Genomic DNA, 27,515 nt, shown 5'->3' on the forward strand with positions numbered 1-27,515 from the left:
ATCTGCACATTGTCAGTAAATCACATGCAGAATTTTCAGAATTTTATGGAATTGCACTCTAATGCTAATTTGACCTGTTTAGTAAATCTGGCCCATAGAATCTTATAAGCCTACTTATATTTTTCTATATATGGTTATAGCAATGAAGACAAAAGCTGCACTACATTTTTACATGTAATAGCTTTATTGAAGCAGTTCATTAATTCATTTATCTTGCATGAGTTTACATAAAGCTACATAAAACACATAATTATAAACTTTTATTTCACTAAATATTGATATTGTAAAATATTTGTGATGGTATATTAGAAAAATATAGTGATGGGGAAAGGACATGTTCAGTTTTGAAATGGCCATGACAGTAAGTCGTGGGACGTGAAATGGCTGGAGTTCTGATATCACTAGAATATCGCACTCCTCTCAGCCAATCAGATTAGAGGACAGGAAAGAACGGTTGTATATATATACACTGATCAGGCATAACATTATGACCACTGACAGGTGAAGTAAAAAACACTGATTATCTCTTCATAAGGGCACCTGTTAGTGGGTGGAATATATACTGTATAGGGTAACCACCTGGCAATAGATATGCGGGACAGTGGATGTGATTTTGTGGGACAATGCAGGACACGTGAAACAGTACATTTACTACAGTTATGGCATGTAAATACTGATTTACATTCATTATCATATGTATGTATGTTTCTGAGCGTGCACATGTAAGCGAGAGAAAGCAGATTCGTTATGTGTGAGATAATTTTGATGCACCTTCACATTACAATAATGCGCTCTGGACATTTGTCATTAACATAACGCCATAGAAAAAGCCTTAAATGAACTATTAAAATAAGAAGAAAGTTGTGTCTGAAATCTGCATTGATTTTTTAATTGGTTAAAATGAATTGAGAATATTGTGTTTTCCCGTGTGTACTCGACCATTTCTGTCGGTAGTGCTACACCACTTGATTAGGTCCGCATATCCTTTGCGAGGAAGCTAAGCCACAAAAAGAATAAATAAAAAGCTTTCTGAAAAAGGCAAAATAACGTATGTACGATTTCTTAAAGGGGTCATATGATGCTGCTAAAAAGAGCATTAGTTTGTGTATTTGTTAGGTTCAGAAAACATTATTTTTTACATACTTTACATTATTGTTGCTCATATCTAAACATCATATCTGCATTTGCGATCGCAGAATGCGAAACAACAAGCGCTACTCTACACTGCTCAAAACTCGCTTTTTAATAGTCAGTACTGAACTCTTTAAATATGAAAACGTACTTATGGGCCGTCAGTCAGAAGCGCAGTCTGTCCTTGCAACATCGGAATTAGGGGAGAGCGGGGCACAACCTAACACTTTTTGAATTTCGCGGTTTATGTAAATCCACTTGGGGTTCAGAGTACAATTTTTATCCACATTATTTTCACATTTGTCTAGTACAAATATATCGCTTTGTTTCATATTTACAGTGTATACGTTTTTCGTTATTTACCTCAAAAGAAAGGAAGTGAAACGTGACAACATGCCCCATAGATGGGGTACATTGTAACATCTGAGGGGCACGTTGTAACACGACCATATGACAGCTTAAAATGTTATCTGATTGAATGAAAAAAATATACACAACAAACTAAAATATTTTGTCAGTAAAATACATGTGTTAACTTTTTCAAATGAAGTAATGATGTTTTTTTTTTTTTAAATTTGGAGTTTGACAATGAACATATCGCAACGATGCTTTGAACGGTCCTGATCGCAACACACAGCTGTACAGTAGTTCAAAACAATGTGGACAAATAAATGAAACACATATAGACATTCAGAAAAACACTCCCGTCCCTCCACACCGTCCCTCCACACACAGCTCTCATAGAACACGACACACACATAAACGAGCCAAAATGCTTTACATTTCTTGAAATAATAACATCTGAACATTAAACATTGATTGTCAGCCTTTATTCACCTGTTTCTTGTGGTTTCTTATCAAAATCCTTAGAAGTAAATAGTGTAAATTGCACCGCTTATGTCATAGAATAGCATAGTTTCATAACATATTAAACTATATTGTCATATTGTAACACAGTGTTACAACGTTCCCCATCTGCACGACTGGAGTTTCAAAACAGGTTAGTGTCTTCTGCTGGTTTGTCAAGCATTAATAAACTATGTAAACTGATAAATAACAAATTGGAAATTAAAATAATAGCAGTTTTGTCTAACTTTAAATGAATACTAAAAACAGAAATGAAAAGTTTACTTCAGCCAGAAATGTACTTTTACTATGGTAAAATAAATATTCAGCGATATCTTCAAAATGCTTTTGAATTTTGGTGATCTTTTTTCTCTGCATAGTGTTGCTATGGCAACTAGTAAATACCGTAAATTTGGTTATGCTAGCGTGTGTGGAAATATTTGAACCACGTGTGTTACAATTAACCCCGCGTTAGGTTGTGCCCCGCTCACCCCTACCCCATTTTAGCCTTAACCTCCTAAGGCCCGAGCTTTGTTTTGGCTTGCATTTTAGATTTCTTCTAGCTACAGATCTGGCCATTTAAAATGCGCGCGGGAAGTAAAGTGGTCTCGCGTGACGCCGGTGTATTCCAAGGGAACACGGAAAATACAATGACATAGGAAAGACATGATCAGTAGGGGGCAGTCATGTAACGCACTGGACTGGAGCAGGCTGAAAACATTGCTGCAAACTAAAGGGTACGGTAACCTGGAGGGGACACCTTCGGTTCACTTATGTTTGTCGTGGCCACACAAATGAATTCGTAGGAACGTCATATTACTTTTTGTCATTGCCACGAGATATTAATTCCTGGGAATGTCATATTATGTCGTGGCCACAAGATTATTTTGTCGAGGTAACGACATCGTTATGTTTAATGCATAAACAAACCTGCGTAACCATAACCCAGGATTATCAGAGATAGGTTTGTTAATATTTTTTATTTTGAGTTAAGAAATGATTATATTAATTGTTATAGAAATTAATGCAATATTAAGTTATATATTAACAATAGGCAATGCTGTATATGCGAATGTCTGTGCGCGATGTAGACAGCATTCAAAAGTTTATCAAGAATAAATATTACATATAAGTACTTCAAATTAAATAGCCCTGCAAGAAACATTTTATGCATCCTAAAGTCTTATCCATTAATTGATCCTCTTTTTTCTGTAATAAATTTATTATTCGTTTATATTCATTATGTCCCCCTTAATTTCGATCTCTTAATCTCATTTTTAGTCTAATTATAACCTTTATAGTGTTTCATTGTCGAGTGAATCATTCACGTTCCATTTGTAAATCGTTTATGGTCACACACGGGCATTAATACAATCATAAAGTCAAAACTTTATTGGCATAATTGTCGTTCACAATATTTGCTAAATATATGCCAAATAGCATATACAGAAAGTTATTTAGGTTAAGCGATTCACAATAAAGAAAAAAGTAGATAGCTCTAAATCACTTATTATTTATTATTATTATAGGTTATTATTATTTCAATACCTGGTTAGGGCTATTTATTTTTAACGCCTGACAATTATGCCAATAACGTTTTGACTTTTTGATTGTGTTTATCCCCGTGTGTGACGATAAATGAGCATGTTTTCATTTACAAATGAAACTGCGTGATGATTCATTTCTCAGTAAAACAGTTTAGTATTTATATAGTCTAGTCTATTAATTAGACGAAACTAAATAAAATATGTTCAATTCAACCTTTAAACTACATTCCAGTAAAAATCAGTCATATCATATGTCAAGCATTTACAGAATCATTTACATGAACGTTAAAGAGAGCCAAATTAAGGGAATAAAAATATATACAAAAATAACAGGCTAATAAAAATAATATTAGTAATACTAATACTAATGATAATGATAATAATATTAAGACAAATACGAAAAAAAGACTATTTAATAGAAGGAATGTAGGCCTATTTTACTGTGTGACGATAAATTATTTCCAAATGAAACTACGTGAATGATTCACTCTTCAATTATTTGTCTATTAATTAGACTAAATAAAATACAATATATGTTAAATTTAAGCTTTAAACTGCATTCCAGTAAAAACCGCAGTCATAGAACCTTTACAGTATCATTTACGTTCAGAATGTTATGTAACGAGATCAAAATGAAGGAAAAAATAACGAACATAAACGAATAATACAAATATTACGGAAAAAAAGAAGGTCAGTCAATGGACAAGATTGTGGGATGCATGAAATGTTTCTTGCAGGGCTATTTAATTTGAAGTAGGCCTACATGTAATACATGTAAACACTTGTGAAAGCTGTCTACATTGCGCACAGACAGCATTAGTATATACAGCATCGCCTATATAATTATTTAATATTGTATTAATTTCTATAACAATTAATATAATAATTTCTTAACTCAAAATAAAATATCTCAAATAATTCTGGGTTACTAATGTCACGCAGGTTTGTTTATTCATTAAACTCGTGGCCACGAGAAATGCATGTTGAGCAAAAATACATTTCACGAAAATAATATAAAATTACAAAACAAAGAAAACAAATGGAATGAGGGATAAGCTTTAAAGTTCACGTAAAAGCCAAATATTAAGCGGCATCCTTCATGTTTTCTTTATTCAGCAAATACTTTACAGTTTTGAATTATGTTCAGCTTCTGTTTTTATGACCATAAATGACAGGTTTTTTTTTTTTTTTTTTTTTTTTTTAGAAAAACGTCCGAACACCGGTCTCAAAAGAAGCGAAAGTCTTGTTTCCACCAGCGCGGCATTTTTTTATTCACCGTAATTGATGGATGTCTAAAACAAAAATAAGGAGAATCCTAAAACATATTAATATACATTTCTTAAAATAATAACATCTGAACTTCGTACACAACAATACGGCAACGACTTTACAACAGGACACATTATTTTATTTTAAAGTAGCTTGTACACCAATGGATTTCAGATGTCAGGATATTTCAGACCGCATCTCCACAGCATAATCACTCTAATATTAAACATACGGGTCAGGAGGCGGGTCGGGTACAATATTTTATTTTTTTATTTGGCGGTCCGAGTTGCGGGCGGGTTAGTTGAAAACGCAATCGGTTTCGGGTTGTTTATCCACTGACCCGCGCATCACTGGTGTCAGGGCCGTGGACACTAATGTTTTGAAAAAAGTGGAGCGAGTGAGGAAAGCTTTCCCCTTCTCCCTGGCATGCATTTGAATGCTGAATTCGAAATGCAACTGAATGCAGTCGGAATCCGCCCCCAGCACCCCCAAAATAGTCTCCAAATGTTGATTACAACAAGGCAACAGACAGCATTCAACACCCCACCCCACCCCCACTCTGCCATTCATAAACATTTCGCTCTTTATACTGCATGCCGCTTAACTCTGATGCCTCATTAACGGCTACTTTTCAGAAAACTGAAAAAAAAACGGAAAAAAAAACACTTCCCTTTGGTTTCCCAGAACAGACTTAAGCCTAGTTCCAGGCTTAACGAACTTCTTCGAAATAGAAGAACTACTTTTCCACTTTAAAAAAAAGAAAAAGAAAAAAGGTGGGGAAAAATTGCATAACTCACTGGAGCACTTTTGATACTTAACAACTGTATTCGTTGTCAGTCATATAAGCTTTATTGTTTTGAAAAGTGAGCCTTCTGTTTATTTGTCTAAATTATTTTCTAAATTAGGATATAATACTAGGCTATAGTATTTACATGGACATTAGGCCAAATCTACATGGGTTTCTTCCCTTTCACTTCAATTAGTTTTTAAGAAAAAAAAAAAAAACTGCATGGGCAGTGCGCCATCTTAATGTACAGCATCAAAAATGTAAGAACAAATCTAAAGACAATAATAATAATAATAATAATAATAATAATAATAATAATAATAATAATAAAATTAATTATTAACACTCCTAAAAGTACAGTATAGTGCTCAGATACACTTAAGTTAGGTGACCTAATTGATACTTTATTTCAACTTTTCAATTATTTCATTAATTTACAAATAAACAAATGCCTTTCCGATATGATATAAGTGAAAAGGGAGACGATTTCGAAAATGATTTCACCAAAAGGCGGACGCGAACTCGGGTCTCCCGCGTCAAAAACGATATGTTACTCGTATTATCACTTGCGCCACTGAAAATGTTGCACAAGAGCCTTTTGTAATATTTGTAAATATGGCCTATTTGCATTGTGTAGAAACATTAAATAAAAGGCACCAGACTACAGAAAATGGCATATACTAAAGTATTGTTTTCTGTTTTTACATTTTTACATTTATTTTGCTTCCGACGCCCATGCTTGATGATGAAGTATAGTCTATAGGATATAACAAAGTGCTTTTCCAGTCCCGATTCGACGAGGTTTTATTCCGCATCCACCCGCTCCCGCTATATTAACTATATTATTCGCCCGCTGCCCGCTTAGAATAAATTTCTAAGCACCAAAATCGCAAAAACAAATCAAAATAATAATAATAATAATAATAATAATAATAATAAATAAATAAATTAGCCTAATTAATTTTTAACTCTATAAAAACTGTAGTTTATATTTATCCTCTCCATTTCTATTTCTCGCTACTCAAATTAATTGTCAGTGTATCTAAAATTGTGTATCTTAGAAAAAGAAAAAGACGAACTACCTCTTAAACATGCATATCTTAATTTGATGTTGCTTTAAAACGCTGAAATATATAATGTATTTTATTCTGAAGGTGAAATTTGTCGAGTTATTTAACTGCCCGCGGCGCCGTCAGGAAAACTTTTTTCCCCCTTTAATTAAGTGGATACAGCTTACAATACTCCTTCAAGAGTACGGGATTGCTCAAAACTATGCTATTTTACATATTTCTGTTATTTGTGTACAATCACAATGAAAAAACAGATGTGTATGCTATTTGTTAAAAAAAAAATGGAAACGAGATGCTAGTTTAAGGGCGCATCACAGAAATTGCCTACAATTCTGCATATAGGCTTGCTACTTATTAATTTTATTTTATTTCATTTTGTTAAATTATTATTCATTAAGAAAATTATATTTCGCATATGGGCATTTTTATTTATTTTACATACAGCTTTTTTGGGGTTTTCTCTGTGCATAAGATCTGCGCGTGACGCTCTGATGTTTCTGCTGCTTTTTGCTTGTGTACAATTAACCCCTCAAAACGAATTTAGCTGTTATTAATGTGACACAGCCACGTTTCAATTTAAATTTAAATGTAATTTAACACAATCTGGTCGTTAATAGGCTAATAACTAAACGCGTCGGTTGTCGTTTGAAAAAAAAAAACAGAAATTAACATTTCTATTTTCAATGCAGTCTAATAAAAGTTCATCAGGAAAAAAAGAAAATAAAATAAAACTGCTCCTGCTTATGAATAAATTTTTGCTTGATGATGAAGTATCTAAATAGTCTATACTCTATAGGATATAACAAAGTGCTTTTCCAGTCCCGCTTCCACGAGGTTTTATTCCGCATCCACCCGCTCTGCGCTATATTAACTATATTATTCGCCCGCTGCCCGCTTAGAATACATTTCTAAGCACCAAAATCGCAAAAATACTGTAGTTTATATTTATCCTTCCCATTTCTATTTGTCTCTACTCAAATTAATTGTCAGTGTATCTAAAATTGTGTATCTTAGAAAAAGAAAAAGACGAACTACCTCTTAAACATGCATATCTTAATTTGATGTTGCTTTAAAACGCTGAAATATATAATGTATTTTATTGTGAAGGTGAAAGTTGTCGAGTTATTTAACTGCCCGCGGCGCCGTCAGGATCACTTGATTTTTTTTCCCCTTAATAAAGTGGATACAGCTTACAATACTCGTTCAAGAGTACGGCATTGCTCAAAACTATGCTATTTTACATATTTCTGTTATTTGTGTACAATCACAATAAAAAAATAAAAAAAACAGATGTGTAGGCTATTTGTAAAAAAAAAATAATAATGGAAACAAGATGCTGGTTTAAGGGCGCATCACAGAAATTGCCTAAAATTCTGCATACAGGCTTGCTACTTATTAATTTGTTAAATTATTATTCATTCAGAAAAGAAAAACATATATTTCTTATGTGGGCCTATTTTATTTATTATTATATATAGGTTTATTGGGTTTTTCTCTGTGCATAAGCTCTGCGCGTGAGGTTCTGATGTTTATGCTGCTTCTTGCTTGTGTATAATTAATCCCTGAAAACGAATTTAGCGGTTTACGTCAGTTGTCGGTTGGAAAAATAAAATAACCGAAATTAACATTTCTATTTCCGATGCAGTCTAATAAATGTTCGTCAGGAAAACAAAGAAAGAAAACAAAATAACAATACAACTGCACCTGCTTATGAATAGGCTATCTTTTTGCTATTGGTTTGAACCATAATTTCAGGAAAGAGGAATCATTGAACTATGGTACTGGTATTTGTGACCAACGCCCCCTAGAGCTGGCCATGGTGTTTGGCTACAGAATGTTGTTCCTTGCGCCTCCTGGTGGATATTATATGAAGTGCAACAACGTTGTAAAAAAATCAAAAAAAGCCGCTGCGGTAGGACGCGTGCCCACGCGTGCCGAATTGCAGGCTGCCGCGTGAAAATAGACGCATTTTTAATGGCCAGATCTGTATTTGGGGTTAGGAGGAACCAATTAATATAATAACCAGATATTTGTCACACCCCTGGACTATTTAGTTTGGTTTCTCCCATCTCCCCCGCTGCTCTGAGTGTTTTGGTTCCTGCCTAATTTCCCACACCTGTGTATCCCAATCATTGTGTCTTTATAAGTTTGTGTCTTTGCTTTGTTGCTTGTCGGTCTTTGATGTTATCTCCTGGTGTTCCTGTGTTTCCTGAGTTTTTGTTGGATTTATTAAATATACGTCTTTTACTACGTCGTTGTTCGTGTGTTCCTGTGTAAAACGTGACAATATTATCTTTGAACATGATGCTCTTTTTGAAAAAAATTATGTCCACATATGTGGACACTCGGCCTGTATCCACAGAAAAAAATCAAGACACCATTGTGTAACAAAATGCTAATCTCTTTTATTTACAGCCTGAGAAATGTGCCTGAATATTTTTGTTACTGTTGCATATATAGCTGTTGCATATATAACTCAACTTCTACAAATTCTTCCCAAACTACGTTTTCACTGTTATTTTTTTTTGCTAACATTTTTACATTTTCAACAAATAAAAATCAATGTCAATTTATACTGTTGTAAACTACTGTAAATTGATGTTTTCTAACAAATTCTTCCCAAAATAGGCTTTTACAGTTACTTTTTTTGTTACATTTTATCAAACAAAAATCAATGTAAAGTTATTTATCATGCATGCAAAGGGAGATTATACTGTTGTAATCTATAGTAAATTTATGTTTTCTATTAAATTTTTCCCAAACTACGTATGTTATTAACATTTTTACATTTTCAACAAATTAAAATCAATGCAGTTATTTTTCACTCATGCATTATCAAGTTACACTGTTGTAAACAAAAGAAAATTCATGTTTTTTAACAAATTCTTCCCAAACTATATTTTTTTGTTAACTGTTTTACATTTTAAAGTAATATAAATTATTGTAAAGTAATTTATCACACATGCAATGTCAATTTATACTGTTAAAAACTATTGTACATTGATGTTTTCTAACAAATTCTTCCCAAACTAATTTTTTTGCAAACATTTTTTACATTTTCAACAAATAAAAATCAATGTTAAGTTATTTATCACACATGCAATGTCAATTTACACTGTTGTAAGCTACTGTAAATTAATGTTTTCTAAAAAAAAAAATATTTTCAAACTACGTTTTTACAGTTATATTTTTTGTTAACATTTTTACATTTTTAACAAAGTTTAGTCCCATTTTCCACATATGTGTACATCAAGTTTAGCGGCATAGTAAATCTTTACTGTTACAAAAAAATGTCAAATTAACATGCCTTATTAATCATACAACACTATTATGTGTAACTTAACAAGAATCAACAATTAAATTTTATTAGATTTTTTGCTATGTGGACGTTTTGGTCTGGTGTGGCTACCTGACCTTTCAGATGTGTTTGCCGCCATCTTGAAATTTCTATGTAAAGTTTTTTTCTCTTCTGACACCACCAGATGGCAGTGTAAGTATCCCCATACGTGTCCATAACACCACCAATTCAGCAGTGAATACAATTGTGGACATAAGAGCTAAAATGTGCTGTCCACGTATGTGGCCACTAAGCCCTAGGAGGTTAACCCTTTGTTTAACCTGGCATTGTACGCTGCTTTCCCAGGTTCAGGAAACAGTCCTCCGTGAAATGCACATCACCCTCTAGAATATTGTCACACCCCCGGACTTTCATGTTGGTTTCTCCCATTTTCCCCCGCAGTTCTGAGTGTTTTGGTTTCTCCCTCATTGTTGTCACCTGGATGTTGTAATCAGTCTGTCTATTTAAGGTGTGTGTTTTCCCCTGTATTATTGTCGGTCTTTAATGTTACCACTCCGTGTTCCTGTGTCTGCCTGTTTCCCTTTGGATTTATTAAATGTACGTCTTTTATTTACGTCGTTGTTCGTGTGTTCCTGCCTGATCTGTGACAGAAAGACCGACCGATACAGTTTATTTTCTTGGCGTGTTCACCTCCGTTTTGTTTCCCGTTCGTTTTTCCCAGTCTTTTTGTTTCCGTAGTGTTTTCCCCATGGAGTCCTTCCTCCGTCCAGAATTCATCCTCCTCCGGCTGAAGCAGAGGGATTTACCGCTCGAGGGTTACACTTTGATGTTCCAGCTCGTAGCTCATACCACCAGCTACCCGGACGACGTGCTCTGTATGTTCTATGATGCAAGCCTCAACGCATCATGCAGAGCGCCGTCGTCCGAGGACGGCCCTCGAGCGGACTTCGCCGCATTTGTGGAGTGGACACTGGCGAGAAACAAACCCTCGTTTCCCACCCGTTTCCAAGAGAACCTCGTCAGTGCCACTCCAGACCCAGAGCCCAGCCAGCCACCCCGACCTGCGGATTATGAGCCCATCGTAGACGGGAAGCCCGAGCCCGGAGCGACAGAGTTATGGAGCGCCGATGGGGTCAAAACTTCCGACCAGGTGCGAGAGCCGGCTACTACATCAGCGACGGTGGAGTGCTTCATGGAGCAAGAGAGGGCTGTAGAGAGCCCCGTCCACTGCACCGCCACTGGGGGTGAGCAAGAGCACAACTCTGGGGACTTAATTGACTGTTTCACGGAAATACCCATCTGCCTGGATTTCCCTCCCACCCACCCTCCCTCTTCTGCCTAAGCCTAAATCTCCGCTGGTTCCGCCCAGCCATCCAGAGTCACCGCTGGTTCCGCCCAGCCTTCATGAATCCCCGCTGTCATCTGTCAGTCCCCTTGCTCACCCTCAGCCCACCATCTGTGCGGTGGGTTCGCCGCGGGTCTGCCAGTCTCCATCGGTGTTATGGCTGGAGGATCCCTCACCATCGCCTCCAGCCTCAGAGTCTTGGACTCCGCCTCGGCCCCTCGACCCTGCGGCTCCACCCCGGCTCTCGTCTCCCTCGTCTCCACCGTCGCCCGTCGGTCCACCAGCTCCACCGGGCTCCATCGTCCCTCCGGCTCCGCCCTGGTCAGTCGTCGCCCCACCTTCGCCTCTGGACTATACTCCTCCGGCTGTGCCTCGTCGCTCCGTCCCACCGGCTCGGTGGACCTCCTCCCTCCCGCGGGCACAGCCTCGGCCCTCTGTCGCTCCGGCTCCGCCGCGGACCTCCGGATCTCCATCTCCGCCTTGGTCGCCAGAGCCTTGGGTTCCGCCTTGGCCCTCCGGATCCGCGGTGTCACCCAAGATCTTCGGCTTTCCGTCTCCGCCTCGGGCTCTCCCACCACCTGCTCTGCCTCCGTCGGTCGGACCCATGGAGTCGTCAGCCTCTCCTCCACCATGGCTCCTCCCTCCATCGGCTCCACCGTGGGATTACATCTTGGCTGCGGCCTGGGTCCCACCTGGCTCCTCCTGCTCCAGCCCCTTCCTGTCACCTCCTTGGCTCCTCCCTCCGTCATCACCTCCATGGACTATTCAGTCACCACCCTGGACTCCATCTTTTGCCCTCCTCCCGGGAGTCCGTCCTCCGCCGAAACCCCCTCCTGAGACTGTTTGCTGTTTCCCATTTGTCGGCGCGAGGACACGCCTTCCGGGAGGGGGAGGTAATGTCACACCCCCGGACTTTCATGTTGGTTTCTCCCATTTTCCCCCGCAGTTCTGAGTGTTTTGGTTTCTCCCTCATTGTTGTCACCTGGATGTTGTAATCAGTCTGTCTATTTAAGGTGTGTGTTTTCCCCTGTATTCTTGTCGGTCTTTAATGTTACCACTCCGTGTTCCTGTGTCTGCCTGTTTCCCTTTGGATTTATTAAATGTACGTCTTTTATTTACGTCGTTGTTCGTGTGTTCCTGCCTGATCTGTGACAAATATTTGCGTTATACTGTTCTGGAATAGTGTTGTAAATATAACTTAACCACTGATTTCTAGTTGTATGCTTGTTTAGAATGAAAACAAAGGAATTTAGTGTTTGCTTTCGCAAAGAAACACACTGCGTCTCCTCAACATGGTGGCTGCAACTCTACTACAGCCGGTAAACGCTACACCTTCTTTCTTTCCATATACATATGGGCGGTGTTATCTTCTCATCCTGTGACGTGGACCAGTGGGGGCGTGTTTGAATGAGCCGTTTTAGGGGTGTGTGGCTGAGTTTTAACTTCTATAATAAATATCTCTTTGGTTTTGAGACTTTAAACTTTGCAACTTTACAGATGTTATCTATGCACAATCAGCTTGTAACACTCCAAAGACAAAGGAAAACAAGAAACAGCATCATATGACCCCTTTATTATTACAATTATTAAAAATGCGGGACATTTTCTTAATATGTGACGTGCGGGACAAGGGGTGAAAATGCTGTGTGGTACAACTCTAGATATATTAGGCAGCAATATAGGCAGCAGTTGATGTGTTAGGAAAAATGGGCAAGCGAGTTTGATAAGGGACAAGTTGTGATGGCTAGATGACTGGTTCAAAGTATTAACGCATCTCCAAAACTACAGCTCTTGTGGAGTCTTCCCCGGTCTGCAGTGGTCAGTATCTATCAAAAGTGGTCCAAAGAAGGAACAGTGGTGAACCGGCGACAAGGCCATTGGGCGGCCAAGGTTCATTGATGCACGTACGTGTGGTCCAATCCAACAAACATAGCTCTAATTGCTCAAGAAGTTAATGCTGGTTCTGATTTAAAGGAGTCAGAATACACAGTGCATCGCAGTTTGTTGCGTATGGGGCTACATAGCCGCAGAACAGTCAGGGTGCCCATGCTGACCCCTGTCCACCACCGAAAGTACCAACAGTGGGGACATGAGCATCAAAACTGGACCACGGAGCAATGGAAGAAGTGGCCTGATCTGATGAATCACATTTTCTTTTACATCACATGGATGGCTGGGTGCGCGTACGTCGCTTACCTGGGGAACACATGGCACCAGGATGCACTATGGCAAGAAGGCAAGCCATCCATGTGGATGCTACATGTACCACCTACCAAAGCATTGTTGCAGACCATGTACACCCTTTCACAAACGGTATTCCCTGGTGGCTGTGGCCTCTTTCGCCAGGATAATGTGCACTGCCACAAAGCAAAAATGGTTTAGAAATGGTTTTGAGGAGCACAACAAGTTTAAGGCACTTTTGTTGACTGTTGACTTGCCTCCAAATTCCCTACCCTGTTGAAAAAAAAACAGCATATGCTGGTTAGGTATGTTTTGATGCTGGTATGCAGGTTTAAGCTGGTCTTTGCTGGTTTATGCTGGTCCTTAGCTAGTTTATGCTGGTCCTCTGCTGGTCCTTTGTTGGTTTATGCTGGTCCTTGACCAGCTAAGGACCAGCATAAACCAGCAAAAGACCAGCACAAACCAACTAAAGACCATCATTAACCAGCAAAGGACCAGCATAAACCAGCATGCCAGCATCAAAACATACCTAACCAGCATATGCTGTTTTTTTTTTAACAGGGTAGATCTCAATTCATTCGAGCATCTGCGGGATGTGCTGAACAAACAAGTCTGATCCATGGAGGCCCCACCTCACAACTTACAGGAATTAAAGGATCTGCTGCCAACATCTTGTTATCAGATCAGCACACCTTCAGGGGTCTAGTGGAGTCAATGCCTCGACAGGTCAGGGTTGTTTAGGCAGCGAAAGGAGACCAACACAATATTAGGAAGGTGGTTATAGTGTTATGCCTGATCGGTGTATTAGGGTTTCCGGTTCACTTACCTGGTTTTGCTTTGTTTGAATGAGGGAAAAAAAAAAAAAACCTTCCGGCAACACACAGGTATTAAAGATCACACATTATAAATTTGTTTTGCATAAAAAGGTGCTTTCCAATATCACACCCCCATCTCTTACATCTGCTTCCTGGTTAGATTAGTATTGCTTTTATTGCCTTTGTGCTGGAGCTCGTAATGAATTTGAAAGCCACACAGGAAACAAGGGGAGAGAAAAGTGTCTTTGATATTAGATAAGTGCAGCATAGAAAGGAGCTGCAAGCACAAAGCTGTCTGATAGATGAAAAAGATCAGAGAAACGGACTACCGGAGATGCTTTCAGGGAACACTCCCACGCTGTCATTTGAATATTATTAAATGACATCATATTATGGGGCAGAGCTTTTTAATTTAAAGTTTGACATTCAAGAATTGCATTGTCCTATTGTATGCTAGAGCTGACCATCTGACTGCATTATTTTAAATACTGTGTGACTGAATCTGAAGCTTGTGTTGTTAATTGCAAATTATTTAAATAGACTGCAAACGCTAGGTAAACAATACTATAATGCTGTTGTACTGAATAACACCACAGCTGCAGGTAATCAAAACAATTAATTAAATTTAGAATTCAGTACAAAAACAATTAAGTTTACAAAGCTACTGCTCATTCAGGTAATTGGATCTCAGTTAACAACTGTATTGACAATAACTTCAGAGGACTTTATAATGTATTACTTGTTTTGCTACAGAACTTAGCTTAGACAATCCGGGGTGTGTTTCCCAAAAGCAACTATGGTCGCAAGTTCTGTTGTTACCAATTGAGTTCAATGGAACTTGCGACCACAGTTAGCTAACAATGCTTTTGGAAATGTGCTCGAGATTAGATGACTGGAACTAACTGTTGTATAAATTAATTTGAGATACCTTAGAATTTTTTATTGAATCTTAGATCTTCTTTGATCAATGCACCAAAACAGAGCAGGCCTGTGTTTCACAGAAATGTTGTAATTTATATTTATTTGTTTCTTTGTTAAGGTGGAGGCTTTAAATAAGCCCTTATTAGATTTTCAGTTTCTCCCTGCACTGTAAATGGATTATATTTTTTTCCTTTTATATATTTTATATTGTGTAAATAAATAAACCAAATCTACTTAAGCTTACGATTTTTTTTGGAAAACACAGCTCAGTACAATATCACCAGTCATCTAATTTGTGCACTACAATGTCACCTCTATTTTTTTGCTTGAGCAAAACTTTTCTCTATTAGGCAGACATTTTAGTCACCTGAGCAAAAACTTCTTTATACCAGACCTGTACAGTGCACACACAAAAAAGGTGTTTAATTTTTAATTTTATATTTGATTTGACCCTTGATGTAACTAAATGATGCACATTTTAGACACATTTTTTATAGCTAATATGAAAAAATAAAGCAGTTATTGCTCATCAATTCCCCTTTTAGGTCAATTATTTATTAAGCTTATGTAAGAGATAATGTACATCCAGCCGGTTGTTATCACAGAATAAAGCCTGACAGGCTTATCAGCAGCTATTGCAGGGGCGCCACTATGGTTTCTGGGTCCCCTGGACAGCAAATTCACTCGGTCCCCCTCGGTAGAAATCGCGATCTTGGTCGTTCTAATGCTGCGTTCCAGGCAGGTTTTTTAACTGGTAAATCACCACTTCAAACCACGACTTACGACTTTGTAGCGTTCCAGGCAAGTCACGCCAAATTGCCTGGGCACATTTATGAATTACTATTATTTTTATATTATTATTAATTTGATTGCAACATTATATTGTCCTAAGCTCCATTTTTCCACCGTGTGCTACTTGCATAAACACCGCACACATTAGGGCTGACTTTGTTGTTTCGCGGGCTATGTTATGTCAGAACTCGTAACTGGGAGTCCATCGATCTAGTACGAGTTCACGAGTGAGAAGTCACGGGTTTGACTGCCGTTCCAGTGCACTTTCACTGGTAGAAGGTCGGAAAAACACGAGTTACGGGTTGTCTGGAACGCGGCATAACCTCCCACCCCTTTGTCACAGGTTGTTGGTAGTAGGGAGAACACAGGAGACAAACTTCACTTATAACGGATATTTTTTAATAATAAAGAACACAAGAGTACAACAACTAGAGAAACACACAACACTAGAAGTTTAAGACCAAACAAAAAAGAAGCGACAAGCAGGAACTTAAATACACAGGATAATTAAACTCAGGTGCAGGAAATAATGAATAGCTTAACAACCAAAAAGGAAACAGACCATATAAGGAAACAGGAACTAAGGTAGGGGGGAAAACACGGAACATAGATGTGACACCCTTATGGCGCCCCACAATTGTTTTATAAAACTGAAGGTCTTTATGTAAGGAACAATTGATTTTTGAAAGTCAATTATTCCGCTTATACTATGGTTACCACACCTCAAGACATCGATCAGAGGATATATTTCAAGGCATTCATCTGGTTTATGTCCTTAAAACGCTATTGTGAGTAGGATTCGTTCCTTACGCAGCTCATACAACTTCTCTGTTGCTAATTCCAAAGCGCCATTATAGACCTAGTAATGACGTTTGAGCCATTGATAGCAGACTAATGCAGTTAATAATGACGTTTAGACAGACAGACAGGTAGACAGATGGAGAGAGAGGGAGAGAGGGAGAGAGGGAGAGAGGGAGAGAGAGATTAAGCTCTGTGCGTCTCTTAAAAGTGATCAGCAGCAGTGTCTCTACTAATAGTGAAACTATTAATAAGTTAATTTCTGTTGTTACCTCGCTTGTGAAAAATGTCATGTAGTTTTTACGTTGTTAATTGTCAGAGCAGCGCTAACAACATTAGCCTGTATGTTAAAGTGTGTGCAAACTGTATGTGTGTGCGTCTGTAAGGTAGAGCGAGTAGGGCAAATAAAGTATGTGCTTTCCATACATAATAAAACATAATTTTGTGGCAAAACATGGAAATAATCTGTTGTTTTTATCCTGTTGTTTACTATATTTATTTGTTTGGCCAGTGTCATTGTGGGTTTTGGTTATTTTGCTATTTTAGGCTGTAAGGACCTTTGAAATCACTGAAATCATGTGGCGAAGTGATATAGACATGTACTGCAGTCAAGAGCTGCCTGGAACTACGTTCGCCATGTGTTTTCCTGAAAATAATGCACACCTCAGAACATTCGTCAGCCAATCAGATTCAAGCATTCAGCGGCCCCGTAGTATAATTTGCGATAAAAACTGTCTGGATGTACATTATCCTGCTTATTACGTGGCTAACTGCAACAAAACTAAATATATAGACATGAAATATTGATTTAAGTTGAAATATTTGAATGCAAAGCTTCCGTGAAGAAAGCAGTTGCTAGCAAGTGGCAAGTTCAAGCTAGACGGACATTAAAGGAGTAGTTCACTTTCAGAACAACAATTTAGATAATTTACTCACCCCCTTGTCATCCAAGATGTTTATGTCTTTTTTTCTTCAGTTGTCAAGAAGTTCCCTTCCGGGAACTCTACACTGCGTCCTGAAACGCTGTGGGGAACGCCATTGGCGGGCCGCACTCTGAGTCATGTCCAACGTCCAATGAGAAACGGGAGTGACGTCACAGGCGCGGTGACGTCATCGACCAGGAAGTATAAAAGCACGTGCGTTTGAAGCTGGCGTCAGCTTTTGTCATTCAGCGAGAGCGCTCTGTGTTATTGTCTGTCTGATTCGCATTCTGCTGTTTTTCAGTGCCAATTGCACTACTTTTATTTGAGCAGAAATGCCAGGGGGAAAACGTTCTTTTAAGAACGAACGTTCTTTTAAGAACGAGCGATCTATGGCGGTTCAGCAGCCACATAGACGGTGTGTCCCTCCCTGCCAACGCTTCATTGTTGGTGGGGATACACACGATCTATGTGTAGCCTGCTTGGGAGCGGAGCACGCTAGGTCAGCCCTTGAGGGGGCTGGCTGCCCGCAGTGCGAGCGGATGCCGCTGCGGTTGCTCCGTTCCCGGAAAGCCCTCTTTGAGGAGGGGGCTTTCGCTAGCGTTCCCCGCGGGTCTGGCCCCGCTTCCGTCGAGGCGGAGCGGCAGCTGCACTCGTGGGGTTCGCAGCTAGATCTGCTGGAGGGAGTTGAGACGGGTGATCCCCTATCTCTCTCCTCACCCAGCGGATCGTATGACCTCCTCTTGGATGAGGAAGCCCGCACTGCGGTTCCTTCCCTCCGAGAGGAGGAGTCAACGCTTCTCCTGTCTTCCTCCGAGGAGGTTGACATCGAGAGCGTTGACCTCCCACAACCGCCCCCCCGTTCACCCCAGTATGAGGAGCTGGTGGAGGTGCTGACGAGCGCGGTGGCCAAGCTCAACATCAGCTGGTCACCCGCTCCAGATCCAGAGCCCCAGGCGAGCAGGCTTGATGAGCGCTTCCTGCGGGCTAAATCAGCACCTCCCAAACGGAGCCTTCCCTTTTTCCCCGACCTCCATAAAGAAATCGCGAGGTCGTGGGATAAGCCGTATTCCTCTCGTCTCTACTCCCCCGCCTCAGATTACTACGGTAATGTGGGGGGGATGGAGGGATACGGCTACAGGGCGATGCCTCAGGTCGAGCAGACACTAGCGAGCTATCTGTCTCCCGGCCTGGCATCGTCCCTGAAGGCTCCGTCCTTGCCCACCAAGCCATTAAAAGTAACATCAGGCTTGATGGGCAAGGCTTATGCGGCAGCAGGTCAGGCTGGTGCATGTTTACACACCATGTCTGTGCTCCAGGCGTACCAAGCCGACCTGCTGAAGGAGCTTAGTGATGGCGAGGAGGTGAGCGTGTCAGAGATGCGTAGGACCGCTGATCTGGCGCTTCGGGCCACCAAGGAGACCGCTCGCGCTGTTGGGCGGTCTATGGCAGCCTTGGTGGCCGCGGAGAGGCATCTCTGGCTGACCCTGTCCGACATGAAAGAGAAGGACAGGGTCACGCTCCTGGACGCCCCCCTGCACCCCGCTGGCCTCTTCGGTGACTCTGTTGACACAGTTGTCAACAGGCACCAGGAGGCCCGTAGGCAGGCAGCGGCGTTCCAGCGCTACCTCCCTCGCCGCACTTTCTCCTCTGGGGCTGCTGGACGGGAGCAGCCCCAGCCGCACTCCAGCTCCTCACACAGGGAGACCCAGAAAAGGAGCGTTGCTACCCGTGCCCCTCCGGCGCGGCCTAGAGGGCGGGCTCAGCAACGCTCCAAGCCGGGGTCCTCGAAGACTAGGCCCGACCTGAGGGTCGTCCTACAGTCCAAGAGGGCCGCGGCTAAACGGCCCTGATGGTCGTGGCCCAGGGCCAATGAGGGCAGCCCCTCTCGAAGATTCAGGTGCCTCACCGCCTCTGAGGAGTACGGTGACCACCTCTCTTCGGGGCCCTCAGGAGATTCGTCAGCTAACCCTGCCGGTGTTACAGGGCGCGGCAGTCTCCCGCGAACTTCATTCTCTGGTCCTTCCGCCCGGAAACGTAGCGGAACCAGAGTGTTCGCCACCCCCACGGGGGTCTCGAGAGCGCTCACTTCAGGTGCATCCTGCCAGTTCGCTGCTACAGGTCACCAAGTTAGCTCCTCTAATAAATCCAGAGACCAGTCTCGAGAGGCTGGTTCCCTTAGTAGAATTTCTGGCAGCGTGGAAACTACTGCCAAATATTTCTATGTGGGTCCTGCGTACTGTAGAGAAAGGTTATTCCATTCAATTCGGCGCCAGGCCGCCACCTTTCAGCGGGGTATTTCCTACTCTGGTAGGCCCCGAGCAGGCTCTGGTATTGGAACAGGAAGTGAATACTCTCCTGAGGAAGGAGGCCATCGAGGTGGTCCCTCCTCAATGCAGAGAAGCCGGGTTCTACAGCCGGTACTTCATTGTTCCCAAGAAGGATGGGGGCCTGCGGCCCATTTTAGATCTCAGACAGCTAAACCTCTGAGTAAGAAAACTGAAGTTCAAAATGTTGACTGTCAAACAGGTCGTGTCCCAAATCAGGTCCGAGGACTGGTTTGTCACGATAGATCTGAAAGACGCATACTTTCACGTCTCCATCCTTCCTCAACACCGGAAGTTTCTCAGGTTCGCTTTCAGGGGCAAAGCTTACCAATACAGAGTTCTTCCGTTCGGCCTAGCGCTCTCTCCCCGAACTTTTACGAAGTGTGTGGATGCTGCTCTGGCTCCATTGCGACTCCAGGGCATCCGCATACTCAACTACATAGACGACTGGCTCATTCTAACCAGTTCAGAACAGTTAGCGGCTCAACATCGAGATGTTGTTCTTGCTCACATGAAAAAGCTGGGGTTGAGACTCAACGCCAAGAAAAGTGTGCTATCTCCATTACAGAGAACCACTTATCTAGGTGTAATCTGGGATTCGACCACGATGCAGGCACGACTGTCACCTGCTCGGATAGAGTCGATCCTTACTGCAGCAAATGCGGTCAAGCTAGGCCTGCTACTCACTGTCAAACAGTTCCAAGTACTGTTAGGTCTTATGGCAGCTGCATCCAACGTGATACCTCTTGGACTGCTGTACATGAGACCACTGCAGTGGTGGCTCAAAACCAAAGGGTTTTCCCCGAGGGGGAACCCATTCCGCAAGATCAAGGTCACGCGGCGCTGCCTACGTGCCTTAGTCATGTGGAAGAAGCCCTGGTTCCTACTACAAGGTCCAGTGCTGGGAGCTCCTTGCCGCCGCGTCACGCTAGCGACAGATGCATCCCTCACCGGGTGGGGAGCGGTCATGAGTGGCCGCTCCGCCCAAGGCCTATGGAACGATCAGCATCACTCCTGGCACATAAATTGCCTAGAGATGTTGGCAGTGTTCCTGGCTCTGAAGCATTTCCTTCCAGACCTGAGAAACCGTCACGTGCTGGTCCGCACGGACAACACGGCGGTGGTCTACTATATAAACCACCAGGGAGGTCTGCGTTCACGCCCCTTATACAAGCTGGCGTACCAGATCATCCTGTGGTCACAAGGGAAGCTTCTCTCATTGAGAGCAGTTCACATTCCTGGACGTCTCAATGTGGGAGCAGACGTCCTGTCGAGGCAGGGGCTGAGGCCCGGGGAATGGATGCTTCACCCTCAGGTGGTGAAGCAGATATGGAGAGTCTTTGGTCAAGCCCAAGTGGACCTCTTTGCGACTCAGGAGACATCGCAATGTCCCCTTTGGTACTCTCTAGTTCCTCCAGCTCCTCTCGGACTGGATGCCATGGTACAGACGTGGCCGAGGCTTCGTCTGTATGCTTTTCCCCCGATCGCTCTGCTCCCGGGAGTTCTGGAAAGAGTGCGCCGGTACGGTGTACGGCTGCTGCTAGTAGCCCCGTACTGGCCGGCCCGAGTATGGTTCTCGGATATAATCGCCCTCCTCGACGGCTCTCCGTGGGAGATTCCCGTCAGGAGCGACCTTCTTTCTCAGGCTGGGGGCGCAATACGCCACCCCCACCCAGAGAAATGGAAGTTATGGGTGTGGCCCCTGAGGGGGCACAGCTCATAGAAGCTGGTCTCTCAACCGAGGTTGCTGAGACCATCCTTCAATCCAGAGCTCCCTCTACGAGGAAACTTTATGGCCTAAAGTGGAACCTGTTTGCGTCCTGGTGTCACGAACGCCACTCAAACCCAGTTCACTGCCCAATTGGTACAGTGCTGGAGTTCCTGCAAACTCGTTTGTCCGCTGGGTTAGCTCACTCCACCCTGAAGGTGTACGTGGCGGCTATATCGGCTTACCACGCCCCTCAGGGCGGCCTTTCAGTGGGCAGAAACCCCCTGGTCTCACGTTTCCTCCGCGGTGCACTCAGGCTGAGGCCTCGTGCAAGACCGAGAGTCCCTACATGGGACCTGGCTGTGGTATTGGAAGCGCTGTGTAAGCCTCCCTTCGAGCCTCTGGAGGAGGCCTCCGATCGGATGCTTACCCTAAAAACAGCACTGCTGTTGGCGCTGACATCTCTTAAGAGAGTTGGGGACCTGCAGGCCCTTTCAGTGGCCCCTTCCTATATTGACTTTGCCCCAGGGTTGGCCAAAGCATTCCTCTACCCAAGAGCTGGGTACACACCCAAGGTCCCCTCAGTAACACCACAGCCAATAACGCTGTTAGCGTTTTATCCTCCTCCATTCGTGGAGCACGACCAGAGGAAGTATAACTTAATGTGTCCAGTAAGAGCACTAGACACTTATGTCCACAGAGCTGCCCTGTGGCGTAAATCAGAGCAATTGTTTGTCTGTTACGGCCCCCCTAAGAGGGGGTGCCCGGCTTCCAAGCCTACTATCAGTAAATGGATCGTTGATGCCATCTCTACTGCATACGAGTCCTCTGGTCTCCCATCACCGATGGGAGTCAAGGCTCACTCAACTCGAGGCGTCGCAGCCTCCAAAGCTCTGATGGCAGGTGTCCCAATCAAGGACATCTGCAGTGCGGCGGGTTGGTCCTCACCTCTTACGTTCGTCAGATTCTACGAACTAGACCTCAGAGCCACTCCGGGCTCAGTCATCCTTCAGCCCTAGCACTAAGGCTAGGCCCAAGAGGTCAAAAGGCGCTTTCCTTTGAGTAAGGAAAGGAGTTTTTACCCCTTTTTGGTTCTGGCAAGTTCCCCAGACAAAGGCGTATGACTCCCCTCTACAGCCTCGTGTGCCCGAGGGCCGAGGCTTGTATTCCTCGTGTCTGGTGGTCGATCACAGACAGAGATGAGTTCCAGTGTCCTGGCAGGATCACCAGGCACTCCCTATGTCCCTCTTGTACTGGCTATACGCAGACAACGGACTACCATTTCTCCTCGTGTGCCTGAGGGCCGAGGAGCATCTTCTCCCTCTGCACTGGTCATGTGACAGGCAGCGGTCGAGAACCTTAGCCTCGTGTGCCTGAGGGCCGAGGCCTTTATCCCTCTCGTCTGGTGATGGATCACAGACAGAGATGAATTCCAGTGCCCTGGCAAGGTCACCAGGCACTTCTTGCGTCCCTCTTGTACTGGCTGTAATGCAGACAAAGGACCACTATCTTTCCTCGCGTGCCCAAGGGCCGAGGAGCATTTCTCCCCCTGCACTGGTCGTGTGACAGGCAGCGGTCGAGAACCCTATCCTCGTGTGCCTGAGGGCCGAGGTCTCTTATCCCTCTTGTCTGGTGGTGGATCACAGACAGAGATGAATTCCAGTGCCCTGGCAAGATCACCAGGCACTTCTCGTGTCCCTCTTGTACTGGCTGTAATGCAGACAAAGGACCACCATCTCTCCTCGTGCGCCCGAGGGCCGAGGAACTTTTTCTCCCCCTGCACTGGTCTGAGGACAGGCAGCGGTTGAGAACCCTAGCCTCGCGTGCCTAAGGCCGAGGCCTACTCTATCCCTCTTGTCTGGTGGCTGATCACAGACAGAGATGAATTCCAGTGCCCTGGCAAGATCACCAGGCACTTCTCGTGTCCCTCTTGTACTGGCTGCAACGCAGACAAAGGACCACATCTCTCCTCGTGTGCCTGAGGGCCGAGGCTCATTATCCCTCTTGTCTGGTGATGGGTCACAGACAGAGGTGGATTACCACTCGCGTCCTGGCAAGATCACCAGGCGGAGTTACTACAGTGTCTCATCAGGTAAGTATTGCTAGACACTGTCCCTTCTCGGTCTTGCGAGACCAGACGAAGGATGACATGACCTCGTGGGCTCGAGGGCCGAGGTCTCTTTCCCTCTGATCTGGTGGGCTCCACAGTCAGAGATGTATTACCACCCATGTCCTGGCAGGATCCCCAGGCTGAGGTTTGTAATGTACTAACGCTGTCTTTTTTCCCCCCTTGTTCTAGCAGACACTAGGCAGGGTGCGGAAATTATGGGGACGTTGATACCTCGTTCCCCACAGCGTTTCAGGACGCAGTGTAGAGTTCCCGGAAGGGAATGTCTCAGGTTACGTATGTAACCCTGGTTCCCTGAGGGAACGAGACACTGCGTCTCGGACCATAATTCCCGCATCCCTGCTGCGCTCGCTTCATGCCTATGAGCTGACGCCAGCTTCAAACGCACGTGCTTTTATACTTCCTGGTCGATGACGTCACCGCGCCTGTGACGTCACTCCCGTTTCTCATTGGACGTTGGACATGACTCAGAGTGCGGCCCGCCAATGGCGTTCCCCACAGCGTTTCAGGACGCAGTGTCTCGTTCCCTCAGGGAACCAGGGTTACATACGTAACCTGAGACGTTTTTTTTGAGATAAACATTTCTGGAAATTTCTCCATATAATGGACTTAAATGGTGCCCTGATTTTTGAATCTTCAAAATGCCGTTTAAATGCAGCTTCAAATGGCTGTAAACAATCCCAGCCGACGAAGAAGGGTCTTGTCTACCGAAACGTTCGGTAATTTTCTTAGAAAAATATATTTTTATATACCTTTTAAGCACTGAAACTCGTATAGCATTAGGGCTTGTAGTGCGCGTTCCCGACTTTACGTACTCACGTCGAAAGGTCACGCGTGACGTATGTGAAACTACAGACCCAGTGTTTACAAAGTGAACTTGAGAAGAGAGCAACAAGGTACAACATAAAGTACAACGATGTCGGATGACTTTGAAGCTGGAGGAGCACATGAGATGGAGTTTTTCACCGTTTCCTACCTTTTTGAGCCGAAATACACAGACGATGAACTCAGAGAGAGAAAACTGCGACAGCCGCGGCGGCGACACAAGCCTCGGGCGGACCGCGTTCAAACGAGACGAGATGGTGGTGCAAGTGTGGAAAATGCCAGCCATTTCCAACGGAGCAGGAATCTCACTGCTGTCATGACTGGACCACATCTGTTCCACTGTTACAAACAATCGGCGAGTCAGGTGATGGGACTGCTTCAAGCATTCGCTGCGTTGCAGAGCACGGTGGACGCAGTACGTAAAGTCGGGAACGCGCACTACAAGCCCTAGTGCTGGACGAGTTTCAGTGCTTAAAAGGTATGTAAAAATATATTTTTCTAAGAAAATGACCGAACGTTTCGGTAGACAAGACCCTTCTTCGTCGGTTGGGATTGTTTACAGCCATTTGAAGCTGCATTTAAACTGCATTTAAACGGCATTTTGAAGATTAAAAAATCGGGGCACCATTTAAGTCCATTATATGGAGAAATGTCCAGAAATGTTTATCTCAAAAAACATAATTTCTTGACGACTGAAGAAAAAAAGACATAAATATCTTGGATGACAGGGGGGTGAGTAAATTATCTGTAAATTGTTGTTCTGAAAGTGGACTACTCCTTTAAGAGATATGGTACAGTCCTAGTTATTACATGGCATTTTACCACATTAATAATTATGGAAATAAAATATATTGATTATATTGATATATTGAAGATGAAACTGTTTTAAAATCTTATCAGTTTGTTAGTTATCTTAGAATCCATTACAGTGTACAGAATAATCGTCGCAAAATACCAGGCTTACATTTTTCAATATTTGTACAGAGAATATTGATTTGAGTTTTAATATTTTATTAGCCAAACAAAAATGAAAAACATCCATGAAGAAAAAGATATTCCTAATAGCTAATAGCTAATAGCAATATTCCTAATAGCTAATAGCATTCGTTTTTATTGGTTGTTATCGGGGAATAACATACCTTGGAATGTGGTGGTGACTGACCAATCAGAATTGAGTATTCCAGAGAGCCACGAATAGAATAGAATAGAATAGAATAGAATAGAATAGAATAGAAAAAACAAATATTTTCAATAAATATTAAAAAAAAAAACGTGAACACGTAAATTCTTTTACAGTTATCTAAAAGATCCCCATGTAGAAGGCTAGGGTTTGCACACCCATGTGTAACTCTAAATGTCTCAGTTGTGTTACTGTCCTGTGCCCATCATCCGCTATTTCCACGACTTAATCAAGCCACCCTTCTTCAAAACATGATGACGTTTTATTTCATGTCATTACATTTATGTTGGCTCTCGTGTTGAGCTATTTCGTCTGCAACTTTTAACGTATTCGATTTCTACTGTGACTGATTTGGCGTACATCATTCTCCTTTTATGAAACGTGTAAACCGGATTCACCAGTTCTATAGCAAATCCAACTCTATAGTGGTTTGCCCAAGCATTGCAATTATTTTGCATTTACTAGAATTCAATCAAATGCCTTTCCTAACTCATTTTTGCATCTTTCCTATGCACGGCATTTAATTTCTTATCTGCAACTTCTACAAATTAGAGAGAACGTGTAATTCTTTGGTTTCATTATCTGTATACACTACCTTTTCATTGACAGATATTTTGCTCTCATCCTCTCTTTTAGGTACGTCTTGTTGCTCTTCATTCTGTTTTTCATCCCAGGTGTGGTGATGATAATTGCCTACGGTCTCATATCCAGAGAACTTTACAGAGGGATTCAGTTTGAACTGGAGCAGAAGAAAGACGCAAGTGGTATGAACCATTTTTAAGCTCTCACACCAGAATTCCAGTTAGCACTTGCACTAAGTTGCCTGAAGCATGCTTTTTCTCTTTGATATTTTGGATTAAAATGGATAAACATCTGGAAAACTTCTAAAAGATTGCACCAGTTTTCACCAGATTCAACTTAAAAACATAAGTTCAGCAGCTGCCTTAAGTTTTTAAGTTATATCAGCTTAAAACTACAAGTTATTTTAACTTATTACAATAAAAATGAGTTGATATAACTTGTGAGTTTAAATGACTTAAGTTGATTTAACTTACAATCTTAAGGCAGCTGATAAACTTAAGTTTTTAAGTTGAAACTGGTGAAAACATTTTACAGTGTACTGGCTAGTTTTTGATTCAGTCCTTCCTACATTGAGTCAAATGTTGTCATGCCACCATTTCAGAAATTTATTTTTAGAAACTTTTTTTGTTGAATGGTATAAGTGCTGCAAGTGAGGTTGCATTTTTTTTTTTGCATTCTCAAAAGCTCAACAGACTATTCCCTTCTCTCTGTATTTGTGAGAGAGGCTGCTTGACCCATGTTTCCCATGGCGAGGACTGAATGCACTAAGGTCATGCTGAGTACCTCCCTGGGCGTTAAGGCTGTTTGTGCACCGATGTGCTGGATGTAAGTTCTCTCAGGGAGAAGCTTTAGACAACTTCAGTGAGGTGGAAGAGGTACTTCTAAGGGCATTTCAGTTAAAGACCTCCACAGGTACCTTTTATTAGAAGTATTCTTTAAAAAGCACAATTTGTCCTTCTCCTGTACCATTGCTAGGATCAAATAAATGAGGCTGGAAAAAGAAAATGAGAGTAAATATTGAAGTTAATGTTTTGGAGAACTCAGA

General features: G+C 42.4%; 1 protein-coding gene across 1 annotated transcript in view; it reads left to right on the top strand.

The window, feature by feature from the left end:
- The window catches only part of cckbra (cholecystokinin B receptor a), a 61,349-nt gene extending 34,680 nt beyond the window's left edge, over nucleotides 1-26,669 (top strand). The window contains exon 4 of the mRNA XM_073842618.1: nucleotides 26,525-26,669. Within this exon, the coding sequence (XP_073698719.1) occupies nucleotides 26,525-26,669 (145 nt within the window). The remainder of the gene's footprint in view (nucleotides 1-26,524) is intronic.
- Nucleotides 26,670-27,515: the final 846 nt, after the last annotated feature.

Source organism: Garra rufa, chromosome 6 (assembly GCF_049309525.1).
Source record: "Garra rufa chromosome 6, GarRuf1.0, whole genome shotgun sequence".
Lineage (NCBI taxonomy): Eukaryota > Metazoa > Chordata > Actinopteri > Cypriniformes > Cyprinidae > Garra > Garra rufa.